We start from the raw sequence: 21,229 nt of genomic DNA, 5'->3' as shown, positions 1-21,229 counted from the left end.
AGTTACTTTTTGGAGTTGTTTTTATCTGCAGCACCCTCTCAGTACTGTTTAGCAGAGTGACACCGAAGTAACAGGAGAAGGCAAAGCATTCTTCTCTCTGCCAAACACAGCAATGAAAAAAAATTAGTTCTGCATATTTCTGAATTACCTTCCTTGTCTTATAGAACATAAATAATACATACATATTTAATGGGAGTCAGTGTTGGGTCAGAACTGCAGAAAGAGCAAGAAACTTTGAGATGTTTTACTTCAAGGGCTCTTGGTTTCTCTGCTCTGTGTTGCCATTATCCATTGTCTCTGGATGTCTTCTTCAGATGGTACCTTATATGCAAACCTGTATGCCCCCGTCAGACAAGAAGATGATTTTCAAACAGAAGTTTGGTAGAGATGAACACCTCTCAGGAAGAGCCTGTCACTAGCCTTGCTCATTTCTTGGCTCTTGGTTATCATCAGCTCCCTTCACACTTTCCAACTCTCCTGATGAAGTAAAGGCAGCAAAATGCTTTCCACCTTTTCATAGTCCCTCCTTTGTGTCAGTGCTCTAGGGTCTGGCTCAGACTAACTTTCTTTCTGTGGAGCTTCCAAGTTACCTGGTTGTGTTTCTCCAGAGCTATGCACCAGTGCAGTCCCGGACTCCCTCTCTGTCTTGCAGGAGGCACAGCTCTCAGACCTGACTGTCAGTTCCACCACAGTTCCTAATAAACATACCCCACCGAAACAGTGGAGAGGAAAACATCTTCAGCTTTTCCACCTTTTGATTCCTCCTTCTCCTGTCAGGCATTTTGATGGTTTTTTTCTAATTCAACAGAAAGTTTTTGTCCTCTTGGTTTCCAAAAATATCTTCTAATTTTATGCTTTGTGTGTACTTCCTTTGGATTATTTAAATCCTTTTTTTCCATCTTACAGATGCAATTCATGAACTTTTTGGCTCTGTGATTTTTTTTGTCCCGTGTATTTTTTCCCCTTTTTTGACGTAAGGGTTCAAAGGGTCAGAATTACCTCATACTGTTTTTTCAGCTTACTTTCCTACCTCACTTTTTCAGTAGCTCACTGTCACCTGTAAGATCTCATTGGGATGGGAATGACTGACACCTCATCTGTAGTCCTTCATTTGCTTTCTTGCTGTGCAGCTCAGACCCCTTGTGGTACCAGTTGGTGTCTCAGGTATCATTTGGGACTGTTGAAGCTCTCTGCTGACATGCCTGAGAGGAAGCAATTCCATCTCAGCAACGTGGGGGCAAATGAGTCCTTTTGATTTCTGGAAACTCAGCTATTCTATTAAAAACGTCTCTGAATTGATACTCTTCTCCAGTTAGTTCCCTCTAGGGCTCACAATCACTCAGGTTACAGGTCTCATGGATAAGAAGAGTCCCAGATACCCCTTGGTCCTTCAGAAATGCCACACAAATACCCAGCTTTTCCAGCCAAGTAATTCTGCACCTGCTTCTATTTGCAACTTTAGCAGTCTTTGGAGAGAATATCTCTGTTTCAGAGTTACTGTGCGTTTTGACTAATACTTGGTTTATACCTGTAGCTTTTCACCATTGTATGTTTCCAGCACTATCCGTCTATAGATCAGGTGTTAGAAAGCAGATATAATTTGCTTTCTGGTACTGAGAGGATGAAAAACACAGATGCCAAGAATACAAACCTCCCCAGAGGCTGTTAGGTTAGAGAAATGAACAGAATGAAAAAAACTTGAATTCCCAATATTTACATCAGAATTCTCCCTCTCAGGGTGGCAGTGATATGTGCAAGTATTCAGGGGATATTTTTAGCTGGCAGTACTGAAATGTTTCACTGCAATATTTTTCTTCCCCTCTGAGCGATTACAGATGCTTCGTGGAGCACAGTGAAAATTCCTTAAAATTGCTATAAGCCCAATGTACTTGTCTGTTTCTTGTTGAGTGTCTGTTAAAATCACTCAGTTTGTAAGTGCTGGGGTAAAGCAGATTAAGAATCTCTGGGGTTTTTTTGTAAACTAAATTGTGATGCCTGCAGAGTGACTTAGCCAGTTTACCAGGTTTGCAGGAGGATTGCTAGGTGGGGCATGAGGAGGCAGTGAGAGCAACACACCTTAGGAATGTGCCTGTGGCATAAGAGACAAATGCTTGCATTGGAAATGGTTAGTCAGAAGGTAAGAGAGACTACTTCTTTGTTCTCGTTGAAACAAGCATGTACTTCGTGACACCAACACACACTATTTATCGTTTCAAACCCTCAGTTTTCCATGCAGAGGACTTCTCATGTGATTCTCTGCAACGAGCTGCTGGTGCCACCACCTCAGCTGGAATCACAAAGGGGCTGATAGTAGCTAGTACCTGGCCCCAGGGATTATATACAGACATGCTTTTTTCCCCATCAGATTTGCCAAATTTGTCATTCTCAATCCCTGTCCTCTCCAATGAGCGACACCAGTGGCTACTAGAGTCCAGAGAATGGGGGTTCTTTATTTGCTGCTGGAGCCTGCACTAAACAAGCCCATGAGTGAAATCATTTGCCCAAAAAGAAATTTTCAGCATAGTCGGGTAAAAAAGAAGAAAAGAACATAGATACAGATACTTCTGACTTCATAATGTTCAGCATCTGTAACCTGATGTCTGGTTCTGCTACATTTTTTGCTGCTGTCTGCTCACACGTTGTCCCTGCAATTAGATGGACTTATAAATGGTATTCTTTAAAAGATCTGATTCTGTTCAAGAATTTTGGTGTTGCAGATATCTTCTGACTGCTATTTATTTAAGTAGGTGTTTTCTGACAAACTTAGCATTATCAGTGTAGTAGTTAAAAGGTTTGAGCTGTCCCTTAGGATGGGATTTTCTTCTAGCTGCAGTACCAACAAAGATTTTAAGGTGGATTAAAAATCCTTAATTTCCAGTATTACACTGGAAGTGAATGAGGGTTTTACACTACATTTGTAAATTGCAAATAAAATACACCTTGCTACTCTTCTCTGAACTTCACCAAAATTGTGAACACCTCAGCATTTTACCAGTATACCTGAGTCTTAAATGTTCCTCTAGTTGGTTTTTTGAACCATTTTCCCTGCAGATTTCTGTTGTCCCTCTTCAGAAAACAGAACTATTGAAAAGAGTAAATTCTTACAGCTTTACATGAGATTGTACATACATGTAAAGCCAAAACTAAAGCTGAAACAGTTTCAGAATATGCTGCATTTCTACAAAAAAAATTTCAAAACTCAAAAATTATGTTCCTGTAATAGTAACACCAGTGAAAAGCTGGACTGTAAATGACATCTATGATGGTAATAAACCCAGGGTAAACACTGGTTCTCAGCAGCATCCTGCAGCTGGTTGTTGATGCTGCCCTCTTGTTAGTGTGCTGCTCTGGCTGGGGCAGCCAGCAGTTCCTTGGCTCTGTGTGCCAAGGGACAGGGCAGGAGCTGCTGCCCCAGGCATTTTGGTGTAGCCATCACTGGCCTCCTTTATTCACTAGCCTCTTTTATTCAGTGCCATCAGTTTTCTTTTTCTGACATCACTGTGCATTTACCATGAACAGTATGTCCCAATAAATGTATTCTAACACTCCTTGTTTTGGAAGGAGAAGATGAGGTTAGCAAGTCCAGCATTGGTCCTCTTCACCATTTACCTTCTCTAGCAGTAACATTTTGAACAGAAATAAAACACTGATCTGCATTATACTACTTGTGAAAGAGAGTGGATTTAGCTTCTTCTGTGAATACAATACAGACATACCACATACTGAAATGAAGTGCTCTCAGCCACAGGTCACTGTGTGACAGTATTAGATACTTGCTGTGGTGCTGACAGCTTCATTCTCCACCAGCACCATCCTTGTGTTTCATCTGCGTGCCTGTTTGTGTGCGTGTGTGGCTTTCACAGTGGCAGAAGAAGAAAAATACCCCATCTCTTTGGTTATTTACATATCTTGACATGCAGATTTTAGTTACCAGGTATTTTTAATTGACCAGCAGTTAAAATTGGTGATGTCATGGTTCCAGAAACATTCTTCGATGTTTTTCTCTGTCTTTACCAAAGGGTGCACTGATTCCATAGAAAAAATATACCTGGAAAGGAAGATTATTTTTCTTACTGTACAGTTCTTAATAACTGTATACGGAATATGCAAATCCCTCTCTTGGTTGGCTGTAGTAGTCCATCTGTTCTGACAGTATCTTGTATTAGATTATCCAAGACATTTGCCAGCATCTGAGTATTTAGCTTTGCAGCAAACCTCTACCAGAAGCAGAAAGAGGCTGCATTTTTATGAGAGCAAGAGAATTTACACAAAGCAAGCTAACTAGGCTTCAAGCTGCTGAAAGACTACTTACATGCCTGAGGAAAAGAAGTAAACAATCTTTTTTGTGTGTGCTGCTTTAACTGTAGCCTTTTCAGAGCCCTCTTTTCCTTAGCCTAAATGCCTCTTTTGCCTGCCAAGAATCAGGATGATTAAATGTCCTTTGAGTAGTGTTTAAAGCTGCATGATAAGAATACCTATCCTCCCGATGCAGTTTCATGTAGTAAATATGAAAGGAGAACATTCCTTTCAGGCATGCTACCTCATTGCTCCTGAGACTCGCTTAAGGCAGAGATTTGAAATAACCCATTTTCTCCCACGGTGACATATGTGTAGCGTCCTTACCAGCATCTCCAGCAACATGCCTGCCTCTCTCTTGCTATTTATACAGCAGTGCAACTGAATTCAAAAGCAACAGCCTTACACAGACTAATTTTAAAGCAGTCCTCTGGTTTGTGGTTTTAAAAGGCGGCTACCAATAAAATTACAAATTTAAAAGAGCCCTAGAATCCTTTCTGTTGACCCAGTGTTAACGGTATTTTGAACTAAAACTGATTTTCCATTGTCCTCAAACTTGGGGGTGGGGGGAGAGTTATGCCAATATGTGATTATTCCTTCTTTTAGAAAAAGTGATTATTTTTTTATTTCCTGATGATGCTGAGGATGAGACAACCATCAATACCAGCTGTTTCTTTTCCCCAGTTCTTAGAGTTTTTCCTTTATGATATATAGAAAGTGGTTGTATGGAGAAATGTTATCTAATGGTTTTCTTTGCTGTTGGATAATGCTTATATGAATGCTGTTAGAGCACATGTATTATTTGTGGTAAAACAATGCATGTTTCCATGTGTTAGCATTCATTCAGACAAACTGCAGGACTTGGGGAGCTATCTGTGTCTCCTGAAATATTTTTTTCTAAGTGTATTGCTTGTAAAAAGCAGATCCTTTTATTCATATTAGTCTCCAGATTTCCTTCCCCTTTTCTTTATTGCACGAGGCATTAGCATGGGAACACACTTCACGTTTCTCAGGCTTTTGTCTGTTCCTGCTGCGTTGCCTACTGGAAGTCAAACAGTACTACTTGGTTTCTGACACAACTGATTACTATGGAAATTATTACCATGTCATAAACAGAGGATTTCATGTGTCGAATGTGCAGCAGGAACGCAGATGATTCTGTAAGCAGAAGGTTCCTGGTAATAAGGAAAAAGGGAAGAGAAATGCAGAAAACAGACGATGCCTCTGCAAAATCCATTGTTGCCGATTCTTCTTCAGAAGGCATAGCCTGCCAGGAGCATGGGAATCGAGCAGTTTGCTGGGTTGCTGGTTTTTTTTTTTAATGAGTGAGAAGATAAATGTGAATTTTTGCTTCAAGAAATAATTATTTTATTTTGACTCCAGCAGTTGGTACTGGCCAAAGTGATTTCCGAGGGCATTCGATGTATGTCCCAGATCACTGTTCCACGCTAGGGAGACTAGACAGCTATCGCTCTGCTATGCAGCGCTCTGAAACCAAGGACACCAGCTGCCAGACGGAGGAAGTTAAAGTTGTGCCCCCTTCAATGAGAAGAATACGAGCGCAGAAAGGACAAGGCATTGCAGCCCAGATGTCTCAGTTCTCCAGCTCATCTGGAAACATGTCCGTGATGAGTGATTCTGCTGCAGTTATATTTGCTTCTCGCCAAAATAACGACATAGGTTTTCACAGCTTGCCTCGGGTTGGTGCAAGAGTGTCTCTGCAATCCCTAGATCAGACGCAGAGCATGATGTCGAGGCAGACAGAAGACATTGCTGACACTTTACCCCACCAGATAAGCAAATTGCAAGTGGATGATAGTGTTGTACATCTGAGGAATAATCCCACGATGGGGACCCTGTCGAGGCCGAAGTCCCAAGAGGTGAGAAGCTGTGACAGCGAGAAGCCCTCAAGCCCAGCATGTGTGGTCTCTCCTCATGCCACTTACTCGACGAGCATCATACCCAATGCAACACTGTCATCCTCCTCGGAAGTTATCCTTATTCACGCTGCCCAGAGTGTTGGATCATTGGATAGTAAAATTTCCAGCTCCGCTGCCTTTCCAAATCCAAGAGACAATCCTGCTGCCAGCAGTGCAATAAGTGGGAAAGAAGATCACCATTCTTCAAGTGGTAACTGGAGTGAGAGTAGCTCCACACGTCACTCACAGACCTCAGATACCATCCCATCTAACACTGTCATGATGCTTTCTCTTGGTGACTCTGCTGTCTCTCTAAGCACTCCTGGGAATGCAGAGTCTGGGCCTCAGAGCATGAGCTACAGCTCTAGGAACACTGCAGCTTTAGCAAGCCCATCCCAGGACAGCGACGGTCGGAGTGAATCCAGCTATTCTGGGGAGCGAGCACAGGCAGCAGTGAGCAGCCCAGAGCATTGGTTGTACAAGTCTTCAGAAGGCAGCGAGACCCCTTCTCGCAAGGTGGTTTGTACCACACCAGGCTGTGCCACGCCCGGCAGCAACCTGAGCAGCAGCAGCCTGGAGAGGACATCAGTCAGGGATGATTCTACTTCCCTGTATTCTGTGGACCACGATGGCTATTACGGCTCCATGCATGTGGACTCCGGACTGAAGTCAGACATGCCGTGCAGCAGTACTAATGGTTTTGAGAACCCCAGAGACAGCGTGATAAATGTCTTTGAAGGAAAGGAGAAGAAACATCAGGATGACCACTCAGGCCAAGGTGACAAGTCCCTTGCAAGAAACATCTCGCTGAAAAAGGCAAAAAAGCCACCTTTGCCACCATCCAGAACAGACTCACTCAGAAGGATGCCTAAGAAAAAAACCCAATCCAATGGACAGGTACTTGATGAAACCCTCATTGCCACCCTCCAGCATTCTCTGCAGCTGAATCTCAAGTGCAAAAACGGCAGCTCCCCTTCCCAGAGCCCCTGCAGTGATTACGAGGATCCCTGGGTGCTGCGCTCCCGCAGCCAAAGCTCGGTCAGTGCGAGCAGCAGCATGATGTCCACCACTGCTCCAAACCTGTACTCCATCTGCACAGTCACCCCGTCCCAGAGTGAAACAAGTAGCATAAAGTCGGAGTATGCTGACCAGTGGGGTTACTACAGCGACTATGCCGCGGTGGCAGATGACCAGGTGAAATCTCCAGTGACCCATTCTGCCAGTACATCATCTGCTCTCAGCGATTACAGCATCAGCCACTTCAGTGATGGCTCAAGGGCTTCTGTGCCACAAGTGCCCAGTGGACTGGCCAAACCAAAGAGTGCTTCTCCAGAGAAATCCCACCGAGTCACATCGCCATCGAGTGGGTACTCTAGCCAGTCCAATACACCCACTGCGCTTACTCCAGTGCCTGTACTTGTACGGTCTGCATCATCAGGAAATGGCAAATCCAAGCTGAAGCCTAAAGTGCCTGAAAGGAAGTCCTCTCTTCTGTCTTCAGTCTCCATGTCTTCATCATCCACTTCTCTTTCTTCAAATACATCTACTGAAGGGAGTGTGAGTGTGAAGAAACTGGACCCTGCCCTGAGCCCTCCTGTGGATTCTGGTGCACCTCCTCCAGCACATCCTCTTCCAACACCTCCACATTGCCCTGAACTTTCTCCTCCTCCTCCTCCTCCTCCAGCAGAAGTCATGGATCTGTCACCATTGTCAGCCTCTCCCACGTTCCCCCCTCCTCCGCCAGAAGCCAGTGTAAATTCTACCTTCGCTCAGACTGTCCCATGGTTTCCACAAGAAGCCTCCATCAGTTCATTCTCTTCCCCTGTTCCTCCTCCCCCTTCTTGCCCCTTAGCTGTCCCACCACCTGCACCACCGCTTGATCCCAAAATAACAAAAGGTGCAACAGTATACCCGCAGTATTCTTTTAAGAAACGAAACCAGGAGGATTCTTGCTATAGTCCAGTGAAACAGCCACTCCACAAGCAAGATTCATCGAGACCTGTGATGCCATTAGTAACCACCAAAGCACTGCAAATGGTGCAGTTGAGGTCCGTGAAAAAATCAACAGAAAGTGAACCATCAACTGAATCTGCTTCTGAAACCACCTCTCAGGAAAAGAGTACTGCTAATTCATCGGCACAGTCTTTGCTAAAGCCATCTCTCTCACTAAAATTGAGTTCCAGCTTAGGCGATGGGGAAATGAAAACTCAAGGCACTTCATTTAAAAATGCAGTTCAAACACTGTCTCGGGGTTCTCCTCTCATTCTTTCTGATAACACACCTGTAATTGATAGTGATCAAAAGCCTGTGAGTGCAGTAGATCTGAAGAAATCTTCTGAAGCCAATGCTCTGGGGTCAGCCTCTGATGACACACCTGAGTCCTCAGTGCAGAGTGAAGACGTCCCTTCTGGCATGTCACTTCAGGGGTCACCAGCATCTCCTGACAAGACTCAGGTTGTGTTGCCAAGCAAGAAACCACCTCCTATTTCAAAGAAACCCAAACTGTTCCTTCTGGTACCACCTCCACAGTTAGACCTTACAGTGGAGAAAGCAGCTGAAGTGAGTGATACTGCCAGAAGCCCAACTAAGAGAGACGCTGTGCTTGCACACTCAGAGGAGACGAGAAATTGTCTTACAGATGGACTCGGTTCTAGCGAGATGGACTCTGGCAGCCTGGTTCCTGAGGGAGGAGCTGCTGGATTCACCTTCTCTGAGACAGTGGGAGCAAATGCCTTTGTGGTACAGCCTGCTGCATCACCAGTTCAAGAAGAACCCAGGCAGGAGGAGCAGTCTGCTTTTGATGAAGGAAGCAGTTCGGGCAGCAGCCAGGACAGTGGCAGTAACGCTGACGGGCACCTATCTCAGGAGAACGAAAGCGGTGAGTCTCTCTTCTCTGACTAATTCAGATGCAGCAGTAGCTATTTTGAAGAAGGTGGGGAGTGAGAATAGCCATCCTAGCATTGAGGTGGCATTCTGTAGAGGGCAGAGAGCCTCTAGTGATTGTTACGACTGAAAAAAAGTTGCCGGGATCTGATTAATACTTTATGACATTTCATTCAATTGCTTTGTGGCTTCTCATTGTTGCAGACACGAAAAGAAAATGATGCTTTATTTAACCATGCTGGTATTAAAACATGCTATGAAAGCAGTTAATTTGTTACTACTAATTTTGCATTTTAGTGGAAACCTTACAGATTTTCTTTTGTTTTCTTTTCTTGTGTGAGCAAGCATAGGCATTTATTTCATGCGCTGCAGTTCCCATAGCAAGCGTTGAGCTGAAATCACAGTAATGACAGCGCTGCACTCAGTCCATCGGGTGCTTCTCCTTGGAGGCAGCAAGGGCTGTTTTCAGGGCTATGTGCCCATGGGGCTCACACAACAGACTGACTGTGTTGTTCATTCTTTTTGCATAGTGGAGGTGTTTGAATCAGACACAGCCAATAGTTCATTCCTGCCAAGCAGTAGTTATGGGGAAGAGACGGATGGAGTGGCAACACCAGCAAGACCAAGGACTACTGAGGATCTTTTTGCAGCCATTCACAGGTACTGCAGAAACTGCCATTCCTGTACTGTCGGGTCCGGTAGGTCTCTCAGAAATAAATTCAACATTGTTTTATGAAACACCCAATTACAACAGTCACGGCTTTAACAGAAAGCACATATTTCTCAACTTTCTACTAAGGCTATATGTGAAAAAGATTAGGAAAATAACTTGAATTTTATTGTTTTATAAATGTATTTAATCCATTCTGAACTAAAACCTACCAGATTAAATGGATGTAGATTACATTATAAATACCTTGCCCTTTAAAATACCAAGTTACGTCTAGTATTTATTGTACTGTTCTCAATCTGCCATATTAACTCTACTGTTGCTTTTTCTGTGTATCTTTTTGTTTTCATTCTTGTTCTTCTCCATCTCTTTTTACTCTCTTCGCTGCTTATATGGTGCAGTTTGGGACAGAGGCTCAACGCTAATGCTTCATGGCAAGCGTGGCTGAAACTGGCAAGTAACACAACATGTCAGTCATATGGCAAAACATATGGCAAACGCTGGATTATAGTTTGCCATAATCCAGCCTGAGGTCGGGTGTTTTGTGTCAAACTGGTTCATGAATGAAATGTGCAATACTGGCTCTATTATTAATGACATTATTCATTTCCCTTGAAAACAAAATCATCCCGAATGGCAGCTAGATTTACATGCTGTTCACATAAGGTGCTCAGGAAGAAGAAAACCCAAGGAAACCCAAGGGCAGAGCAGGGAAGGCGGGCTCCCTTGGAGCGGCGCTCCCTTGGAGCGGCCGGAGCCGCCCCGGGCCCGGCTGGGCGTGGCGCCAGCGCCATCGCGTGGCTGCGCCGCGCACTGCAGGGCGCAGAGGGGCCGCCTCCCTGCCGGGGAGCGGGGATTATCCAGGTGTTCATCTGTTTGCACATCTGTGCATCGGGAATGAGGGACGGGGAGAGAGTGGCTGGAAGGCTACAGCATTTTGGATGCAAATGCTATTTTTCTATTCATTTTTTGAAACAAGTCCTTTCCAGACATTACAAAAAATACAAATATATGATACTGACTTTTTATCATTTACTGTTGCCACTTAGGACTTGGCCTGTATAAGCCATTCTGAGAATGGCCTGTTGCATTCATGTTGCATGGCGCTCTCTAAAACTGTGTCAAATCTGGCTTTAGAATGAGATATTCTGGCCAGTAGCCATTCTCTTTCATGTATGCAGACAGAGAGTGGATTTCTGTGTATATGCACATACCTGTAATTCATGAATTTGTGGGGAAATGGACAATGGAACTGGATGTGACATACTTAGAACTGCTTGACACATATTTTATTAAGACCTTGCTTTTGCTGGCTTTGGACTTGAACCACTTTCTTCCTTGGTTGCTAATTAATTAAAAAGGTTCATGTTTTCCCCCCGCTCTTTCTGAGAGGTATTATTTCAGTAATTGGCACTCTTGAAGATATTCTTTGGAGCAAGACAGGAAATTTAGTGGTATGTGCATTAGAACACAGGAAGAACAGTCTGAAGTTTTAAGTGATAGTTTTGTTTGAACATATACCCTATCTGTGTCTGAAAAGCCACCAAAACCAAATTTGGTTCTTAATTTCAAGTTTCTTCCATGATTCATACATACTGAGAAAAGCTGGCTAGGTGCTGACAGCAAACTGACTGCTCTGTGCTGCATCCACAGCCTTACCAGATCACTCCAGGCTAGGGCAACAAAATCTTTCCCTGCAGATCTTTGCAGCTGATTTTTTTTTCATTCAATTTGAGGTTTAATTTAATTTAATCTGGGTAACAGTACAACCTCAGCATTGCAGTGTTTAAGGATATCCATAGGCATCCAAAACCCTAATGAAGGAATGTATTTTCCCTGTAACAAATGCACACACATGTTCACACAGACTCGTGGAGCATCCAAGCACCAAAATCATCTGTTGCCCACAGCACTAATGCACAGTTAAATCTAGATGAGGTTCCTACACTGGCTGCTCCTGAAGTCGTCATTATATCTCTTTGCTGTCTTCTGTGTCCATTCATCCTCAGGCTGAATGGACATAAGTATTACATTCTTATTCCAGAAAGACAGGTGGAGGCAGCAGCAGCTGCTGAAACTAACAGCTGGTACAGCTGCCTTTAGGGGTACCACAAGTGAGCTATGCATGAATTTCACCACTCAGGAGAGACAGGATCACGCCAAAGTCTTGGCACAGCGTATAGCAATGTCTCTTGCTGCAACCTACTCAGCTGATGGATCCTACTTCTTTGTTTTCAGGGGGTTTTTAAATTACTAATGGGCTATGATGCATGAACACATTTGAACTTGTCTTGGCAAAATCTCAAGGCTTTTAAGAAAGTAAAGTTCACATTAAGTAGAAATCTATTTTAAAAGGGGAATGGTCTGGATTGAACACATGCTTGATAAAAATTAATATGGAGTTTTATAGCATGATAATTTTATATCTCTAAGAAGTCTGTTGACTTTTATAAACTTCTGCCAAAATACCAGATTTAAAATTAGGCTTTATACAATCTTCTTTAATTAATTCTTGCTCGGTCAGCAAAGAAACAGAGCAGCTGTGCTACAGATACCAGGCATGTACGTTTTTTTAAAGATTTCTAGTAATGTGAAAATGAGGCAATGAAAGTCCAGTTTCCACATATTCCCAGTTCCATGGTTATGTCTTAATTTTTTTTTTTTTGGTGTGTTGTCCCTGCACTTCACATTTAAATAGACAAACACTCTGCTCTTTCATTTGGAAAGATAACTTTCTTGTCAGGAAGTTGGTCTCTCCTTCATTTAGTTGAAAATTGCAATGACAGAGCACCAACATAACTGAATTTTGTCTTTATATCATGAGAGGAGCTGGAAAAGTTTTTTCTGTATTTATTTAATATTTGGATTAGGGAGGGGTTTTTTTTAAAATCATTTAATCAAGAATTGTTACATGTGGCTCCCTTTTCTCCATCTTCAGCAGCAGTGCATTGCTGTGTCCTTTTTTCTGAAGGAAAGTGCACTAAACTACACCTCTAATTCTCCAGAGAGTGTCAAATGAAATCATAAAATGAAACAAAACAACCCATATACTCTAGATGACATATTTTGAATCAAGTCCCCAAATTAACGGGGAAACAGCATGGAGTATAAATCTTCATAGCACATTAATCTGAGCACTTGAATACTGACTCCAAAAAATCCGATTCACTAAATTTGCTAAAGTATTTTGAACATCAGTATTGCCAGTTTTAGTAGTTTCGTTGTTCCAGATTTGCAGAAAAAGAGTAATGAACTTATCTTATACCTCCAATGCCTGCATTTGTGCCTGTACAGTTCTGGTGGTGTTCTTACTCATGCTTTAGATTTAGATCACTTCTCCCTTCTCCCTGTCTCTGCTTTAGCTTAATTCATTGTCATCCCTCTAAAATCTAAACTGAGTTTAATTAGAGGAGGTAAAATGTTTCATTTTTGTGTCATCCTCTTCTCTTTTGTGTGTGTTTCAAACTCAGATCCAAAAGGAAAGTCCTTGGCCGTAAAGATTCTGAAGACGACCGTACCCGCAACCATTCTCCGTCGCCCCCCGTAACTCCCACTGGTGCTTCCCCAAATTTAGCTACCCTCAAACAAGCTGGATCTATTCAGAGAAGCGTTCGCAAGAGCAGCACCAGCAATGACAATTTCAAAGCCCTGCTGCTGAAGAAAGGGAGCCGCTGTGACACCAGTTCCCGCATGTCCGCCGCAGAGATGTTGAAGAACACGGACCCGCGGTTCCACCGGACGAGGACTGACGCCTCCCCTGACCTTTCCGACAGCCCTGCCAGCTGCTCACCCAGCAAGAGCAAACGGGCCCAGGAAGAGTGGGCCAAGAGTGAGGGCGTGATGCCAAGGAGCATGTCCTTCTCTGGCACGAGGTACGGCCGGTCACGGACACCCCCGTCTGCTGCCAGCAGCAAGTACAACGTCCGCAACCGCATCCAGAGCAGCCCCATGACTGTCATTAGTGAAGGAGATGGGGAAGTGGTGGAACAGTCCGAGGGCAGGGTCCGGAGGACTTTGGAGGAGCAGCAAGAGGGGCAGCTCGATATGTTTAACAGTGATGAAATGGACATGAATGACTTTCCGTATGCTGAGGAGGCAGGCTGCAAGGAGACCTTAGATCCAGCCCATGTAGACTTAATGACTCAACCAGGTGCTTCAAGGAAGTGTCTAAACTCTTCAGCTGAAGAAAGTTAAAAGGCAGTGTGACAAAAGGCTTTGGATATTAGTCTAGAAAATCACAGGGACTAGATTCCAGAAGAAAGCCCAGACCAGGACAAGGTTACTTTGCTGAGCATTTATTCCACGAACTGCATGTGTACGTTTAAATGCTGAAGCGATGATGGTTCTGCATGGTTAGGTTGGGGTGGGGAGCACTTGCTTTGAATGAGTGGTCTGTGGCTTGAAGAAAGTTAACAGTTGAATTTTTTGTGTAAAGCCTTAGAAGTCCTCTTGTGGGATAGGGTGGGGAAGTTTTCTCAGAATCTGTAGGGGTGTGAAGTTTTTCTTTTTCTTGAGACTGCAATTGTGCAAGCAAAATTTAGGAGTAAGCCTGAAATGGGAAGGCTCTTGTGGTACAAGCTGGACATTTGGTTCAAAAGCATTGTAGTGATGCAACGTAGTGCATTTGTTAAACAGAGGGAGACACAATGAGGCACATTCACCTCTGAGAGAAGGTAGCAGGGTTGGTGCTGGGGTTACATGGCTCCTTAGTGGGTATGGCCCAGCCTTCGATGAAGTGTGTCCTGCTCAAGCAGTGAGCTCACCAGGTTATAGATTGGTCCAGGGTACTGTACTTTTAATTCTTTTTCCTGAGGGAAAATGAACTGTGTAGTTATCGTGGAAAAGGGAGCTGATTTTATAACACACTACTGGCTGCTATGCAGCCACACACATTCACTTGGTGAAACAAACATTTCCAGGTGAATTGCTTCCTTGACTGGAGTATTCCCTTAGAGAACTAGAACAGCTGGATGTGTGCAGAGGGTGCAAGCAGACACCAGGAAAGCGGGAGATGAATGAAGCAGAATTTGGAAGGGTTACTGTCAGGGTTTAGGTATTCCCCAATTTATTGTTCCCACAGAAACACTCCGAACCATGCACTGCTTACTCCCCTCTCCTCTTACCTCTGTGAGTGGTTGGAGAGGAGAATTGGAGGCACAAAAGGTGCAGATTGGGGCCTGATAAAAGAAAAATCTGGAAACAACAATGAAGTAAGAAAATGGACAGTAACAGCAATAATACTTAGAGTGCACACAGAAGAGGTGAATGGCTCACAGGTGACTGCTCATCATGCGGAGCCTGGTAATGTGTGACCTGCTGCCCCACTTCCTTGTCCCCAGCGGTGTGGTGAGGTAGTGTAGCACAACCTCTGTGTCCTGGCCACAGCCCCTCCTGGCTACTGCAAAAAAATAAACCCTGTCCTGGCCGGAACCAGGACAGCTGTGTTTCTGAATTAGAAAGAGAAATTTGACTTGCACTACAAAGCTGTAGGTGGAGCCTGTCTTTCAAAACTGAAACTTGGGAGTTGTGTTTTGCCAGAAATCTGTCTTTCATTTGTCAAAATGGGGAGACTTTTCATCACTTGAAATACAGATACTTGCTAACTTTTGGTTACCAAAGAATAAGTTACAGTTACTTTCCTTTTTGATTTGCCTGCAGTATTGCTTTTCTTTTTTAACCTTAATAATTTAGTGAGGTTCGTTTTTATTGTATATTTTACAGATAATAAGAACATTTAACGGTTTTCCAATTGTAAAGAAGACCATTAATTAAAACTGAAATATTGGCTGGAGTTTTTGGTTCTTGGTAGGAATGAAGCTTTTAATTTTTAATAAGAATTTTGCATCATTTGATGGCATGCGCAGTTTTTGTATTGTTTGTAAATATTGAAAGTTGTTAAAATATCTTTTGATCTCCTTACTGTAGAATTTTTACATTTTTAGATTGCTTTTAAGAAGAAAAAGCACTCTTTGTAGATTATTTATTTTAGAGAAATATGCTTGTAATCTCTTTCTTCAATCCTTTACTTGTTAGTTCTGTAAATTTCAGGGGCCTTCATTTAACTCTTCCCTTCACAAGAGGGGAATAGTGCTGAAAATGCTGTGACTTCGCTTCAATAAAGAAAAAGCCTGCCAGTTGCCATATTGTCTTTTGAGTCGATTAAAATCTCCTTCAAAAGATGTGTCCCACAGCGTATGGCAACCCACTGAATGCCATAATCCATGCATCCAGCTACTAATCTCCAGTTTTCCTTGCAAAATTTACTAATTCACTTTAGAGACAACTAAAGTGTACTCACACATCCATCCCATTTCGGTATCTCAATTCTGAGACTAAAAAAAATCAAATAATCCTAAGATTTTTCCAGTGTCATGTGAGAGTTTCTACTACTTCTCTCCTACTTGCAACCTGTCCCAGAAAACTAAAATTCTTGGAGAACCAGATTATAAGCAGAGTGAGTAAGAAGTGAAATGGACAAGTTGAATCCAGCTGCGCTCAGTCGAACAAGGCTGGTATTCACTGGTGTGCAGCAAACTTTCTACCATTTTTATATGCTAACTATATTGAAAGAACCATTGGATTTTTAAAATGAAAATAAAGCCTAATTGGATAAAGTAGATTGTTTCAGACATTATTAATACTGATCTGAACTACATTCTGTTACAAAGAGGTAGCAGTGGCAGAATGTTTTGCACTAAACATCTTGCGGATGTTGCTTTGGTCTGTCTCCCGCAGCTGATCACGTGGAATATGAAAGGACCAAGTCCTTTTCACAGCAGGTGTGTCCCTTTGAAAGCCATGCTAAATGCTACCCAGTCCTTAAGCCACCATCCTGACAGGATAACGTGTAATAAATAATACTCAGGCTTTGTTTTATTGTTTACAGATGGGAAAAACATCTAAGTGAAAAATGGATGCACTGGGCGAAATTTTAGCTCTGGAGCCTGAAGCTTCTGCAGCCTTTTGCACCAAGTGCCTGTAGGAGGGAGCATAGCCAGCTTGTTCCCTGGTGATGGCCAGCTGATGCTGCCAGTTGTTTTTATGGGCTATGTGGGGAGCTCTCTGGAAAAGCCTGGCTTAAATGCACGCCATCTTTTCAGTGCAGGTAGATGAGATTAAACTTAAATGTAGCACAGGCTGAATTTCCTCTCTGGCCACAGGTAGCCTTGATGCTCCTCTAAAACTCATGTCTGGTGAACTTGGCTGAAGCTCATGCTTTGGCTAACATTCAGAAGGCAGTGTTTATGCAGCCCTACTGATCTTGCTGCATGACTACATTTTACACAGTACAAAGTGTAGTAAAATATCTTAAGCGTGCTGAAATATGTTTAATGGTACTTAGGCCATTTTCTTAGGTAGCTGATGTAACTTTCTTACAGAGGTGTCACCGTGTCATCTCCCTGCAGACAAAACTGGTTAATTATTTTGTCATGCTTACAACTTCAAAGTTACTTTCTTAGACGATAAGGTTCCTCATAGGGAGGTTTTGCAGTTGAGGTTTTATTGGTCTACAACCGTAGATTAAGTTCAGCAAACCTTTGCTAAAGACATCCAGAGCAGAAGGAGAAGGAGGCACAAATGCAAACTTGCCTGTGCTGAAGAAAAAAGCAGACTTGACATCCTGATGCTTAATGCATCATACTGTCACAGGGCTTGCTCAGAGTTTACAGCTGGTCTAGAGTTTGCCTCTAAACCAAGAATCTTTATTGAAGCTGGATGTGAGATTAATTTCTGGTTTCTGTTTTACTGGGAATGGTTTTCAGCTTCAGTCTTTTCCTAAATTTTGCCCTGTATTAACTCATTTCATGTTTTGTTCCTTTGCTTTCAAAGTTCTACTGTCAGATGTAGACAGCCTCAATAACCCTGTGAATCAGAGTCCTCCAGTTACTCTGTTAATACATTCACAGGGTTCAAAGGGACATTCACAGACCTTCACTAGTTAGTATACTAGAAAGGAGAACTTACTACCTTAATTGAAATGATGGAGGTTATGCAAGGAGCAATAGCTTGTGAGAGGAGGTTTGGAAGGCTACTGGATATCAGTTACAAGAATTGGGAAAGAAGTGGGTTTGATGAAGACAGGATTTTGAGAAACCAGGATTAGGACGCTGGTTCCTGCATAAAGCTTGGCCTGAAAGAGGGCGCTGGCAGAAAAGTTGAAGCGAGGAGATTACTGTGAAGTACAGTGAATGCACAGATTAAGGTATGGAGTGGGCAGGCTAGTGCAGATTCTAGATGATAAAGAAGTTTCAGCAAGTACAGAAGAGAGAAAAAAGCAAAGGAACAATGGAATAGCCACAACAAGGAGGAAGAAAAATTTTAGCCTGTGTGTTTTGTCCTAATTCAAAGTGTGTAGAAGGCCAGAGTCAGTCAAACATGGGGAAAAAAAATCAAAACAAAACCAAATCCCCTAGCAATTTAGAAGAGGAAAATGGGCAAAATTGGGTGAGCTTAGGCAAGCAGTACTATAGACGGAAGTGAGGACTGCTCTAGGAGACCTCAGGCAACACTGAGTAGGTGGCTCGAGCACAACTCTTGGGAGGAATTTATAGAACCACCGTGCCTGAACTCTGGAAAGAATTAAGGGGATTGGGAAGAAGAAAGCTCAGATTGGTCTTGTCTAATTTCTACCACCAGCTGTGCATCCAGTGGTTCCAATGGACTGGGTACGGGTCTCCAGACACTTGCATTGGGATAACTTGCTAAACCTTCAGTCATTTCCTGAAGCAAAGAGAGGCCACTCATGCGTGCAGCACAGGGATGAATGTGTTAATACTATTGCAAGCAAACAGATCTGATTTGGTATTCTTTGGGTACCACAAAGTTCTGGAAAAATCATTTATAGCAGCAGTCAGTGTTCAAACAAAGCCATTGCCACAATACATGTGAGTGATTCAAAATGATGCATTGTTTGCTTTTATAGGAGGGAATTGAAAGGATGGACTTCAGCAGTAAAACAAAGTGTTACATAACTTACAGTGGCAATGAGGATTCATTTTATCTGTTTTATTTAAAATAACTTCAGTACTCACAAAAGGGAACACAATAGCTTTATAATGCCCTTGGTAGCTTTCTGAGTTCCCCCCTTATACTTAATTTTCTAAATAACTTTCAGAAGTGATTTCTTGCACGGTTAAGACTAGAAAAGTCTTCTGGCGAAACTGATAACTTTCTTGGCTCTAAAGGGGTGTTATCAATTTAAATCAGTGTGCAGCATTAAAATCTTGCAACTACTCAGTGCTGGATTGTGACTGTGGCTATACTGGTGAGAATTAATAAACACTCAACAGAGTAAAATATAGAAATGTTTGAGAAAGATGTGCTGTGTCATATATTATCCTGAAAAACTGGGTAAAAGCCTTCCTCAGCAGAATGTTGGGTACATTTTATGTTGCAAATTTAGCTCTTTGCAGTTGGGTTCTTCCACATAATGTGCAGCCAACCTTTTAAGAGCCAATCAATGCTTTTCCCAACAATGCTAATGGAAAATGTCATTGATTTTTAGTAGGAAATTGTTTGTTAATAGTGAATCCAAATGTTTGTGTATAAGCATGTGGGGAGGTATATAGAGAAGAAGTAGCCAATGTACCTGAGTTGCTTCTGTCTGTACACTGATATATTTGTGCATCAACCTTCAGTATGAAACCAGAATTGTTAGCTACTGAAGGGGAAAAAAAAAATCTGTCCAGATGCATAAGGTAGCAGAAGTTTCTGCATTTTCACTACCTCTAGGAAAAAAAAACAGTAAAAATTTAAGTTCTGTGTTTAGATGGTAAAAACTAATTTGTGAGGAAAAAAAATGTAAATTATGAAAACAAAAACAAACTCGAAAACATTAAAAAAAATCCAAAACACCACAAGATTAAATCCTGCAAACAAGAAATACAAGAAACTAAATGAACTATCTGCTATCTGAAGAGGAATGTTTTTCATGTGCATCTTCTTTAAAAATTAAATATCTGTTCAGTTTACTTTTTCCAGAAGAAATTACAGGCCGTTTCTAACAGTCTTTTCACACTAGGTTGCAGAAAATGGACACAGAAATTTCTGCCTTTAGGAGTTAAATTTGGGAAAAATCCCTGATTTCTAGGTCAGTTTAAAACAGGTGAAAGAGCATTACAGAATTCAGTGTCCAGTGCAGCATCACCAGCTGAGAAGCTGCCTTAATAAAAGATAGTCCCATCCTTTTTGCCTTTAATCAGGGTGTTGTAGTGTGCTGCCTGGAAATGGTGATTTGCAAACTGCTGTGCCAGCTGGGAGCTGCAGTGTAGTCCAAAGGACTTAAAAAGCAAAGTAGTCAGCACAGAAGTCACAGACTGGGGAATGATAATGATTTTAATGTATTTACTTTTTTATAGAGTCCTGATACAAAAGAAAAGTACGTTTCAGAAAGGGGATCATAAGGAGAATGGGTGCACAGGGAGCATGTGGCTGTGAGCAGAGGTCATGCAGTTGCACAGAAATCCAGGTTTGGGTCTAAGGTAGCTTAGGCAAGGTAGCAAGCCATGGATGGACAGTGTCAAACCTCTAATGATCCCAAATGAGATTGGCATATTCCCATACACAGCACACTTGGATCTTTTAGGGCAAAGATCACACAAACCTAAATTCCACAGAAAGGTCTCTTGTGATGTGATACACAGTGAAAAAACTTGTACTTCAATGTAATATTCAAGAGACAGCCCTTTATTTATTCCAACATGTAACATTGTCTGATTTCTTCATTTACTAATGCATTTTTTTGCAAAACTTGTCAGAATTTAAGATTGTGGCATGTAGAAACATGGAAAGTAGTTGATAGTTTATTTCTGAGTTTAAAAAAACACAAGCAGTACTCTCGTTTTAGTCTGTTAAGCACAACCCAAGGCATACGAGCTGTGTAACATAAAAACTTTTTTTGAAGTGTAGCTTTGAAGTCCAGGACTGACAGCAACAAATTGGTCATCAAATGCATGGGATGAGTTTCTTACGTGATTTGACAACCTCATGTGGAACCATGTTGGATTTTGCGAGCGAATCTAAAAATTACTTCCTGTGCCACAAACTTGCTTTTTCAAATGATCAACAGTATCTGGGAAGTTCTGACCTCTCTGAACTGAAAGTGCATATGAGAAATTATCTGAAATACTTGCTGAGAAAAGAGGGAAGAAAGTGTCTTGACAATAAACTGAAATGCCTTTCTCAAAAGTCATTCTGGTTGTTACTCGTTTGTTGGACTTTTCCTTCTTTGATAAACCAAATCTCATGTCATCTGTTAATTCTTGTAGAGTGCTTTAGCAGTACTCTTTCAACAGGTATTTCCTCATCCTGCTTGAAACATTTTGCTAGCATCAAGAGTCTTTGTGATACTGGTATGTCTTTTTGGAAGGCCTGCCAAGAACAATAAATATGAAGGGAGTCTAAGCTTGATTGTCCTTTATGCCCTCGTCTATAGACCATGGGCTTCCCAAAGTTACCTGTC

General features: G+C 42.2%; 1 protein-coding gene across 9 annotated transcripts in view; it reads left to right on the top strand.

Annotated features, from left to right (window-relative positions):
• The window catches only part of NHSL1 (NHS like 1), a 178,006-nt gene extending 157,047 nt beyond the window's left edge, over nucleotides 1-20,959 (top strand). For 6 of the 9 annotated variants that reach the window (XM_088161649.1, XM_088161647.1, XM_014879041.2 and 3 more), the window contains 3 exons: nucleotides 5,680-9,093; nucleotides 9,629-9,758; nucleotides 13,239-20,959. In XM_088161649.1, the coding sequence (XP_088017775.1) occupies nucleotides 5,680-9,093; nucleotides 9,629-9,758; nucleotides 13,239-13,962 (4,268 nt within the window). In that variant the 3' untranslated portion in view covers nucleotides 13,963-20,959. Of the gene's footprint in view, nucleotides 1-5,679; nucleotides 9,094-9,628; nucleotides 9,759-10,169; nucleotides 10,222-13,238 lie in introns of all 9 variants that reach the window. The other 3 variants (XM_088161651.1, XM_088161648.1, XM_088161652.1) reach the window with 2 other exon arrangements.
• Nucleotides 20,960-21,229: the final 270 nt, after the last annotated feature.

The sequence above is a fragment of the Sturnus vulgaris genome, chromosome 3 (assembly GCF_052056855.1).
Source record: "Sturnus vulgaris isolate bStuVul1 chromosome 3, bStuVul1.hap1, whole genome shotgun sequence".
NCBI classification, from domain to species: Eukaryota; Metazoa; Chordata; class Aves; order Passeriformes; family Sturnidae; genus Sturnus; species Sturnus vulgaris.
The sequence above is the reverse complement of the archived record's forward strand: the minus strand, read 5'-3'. Positions and strand labels throughout refer to the sequence as shown.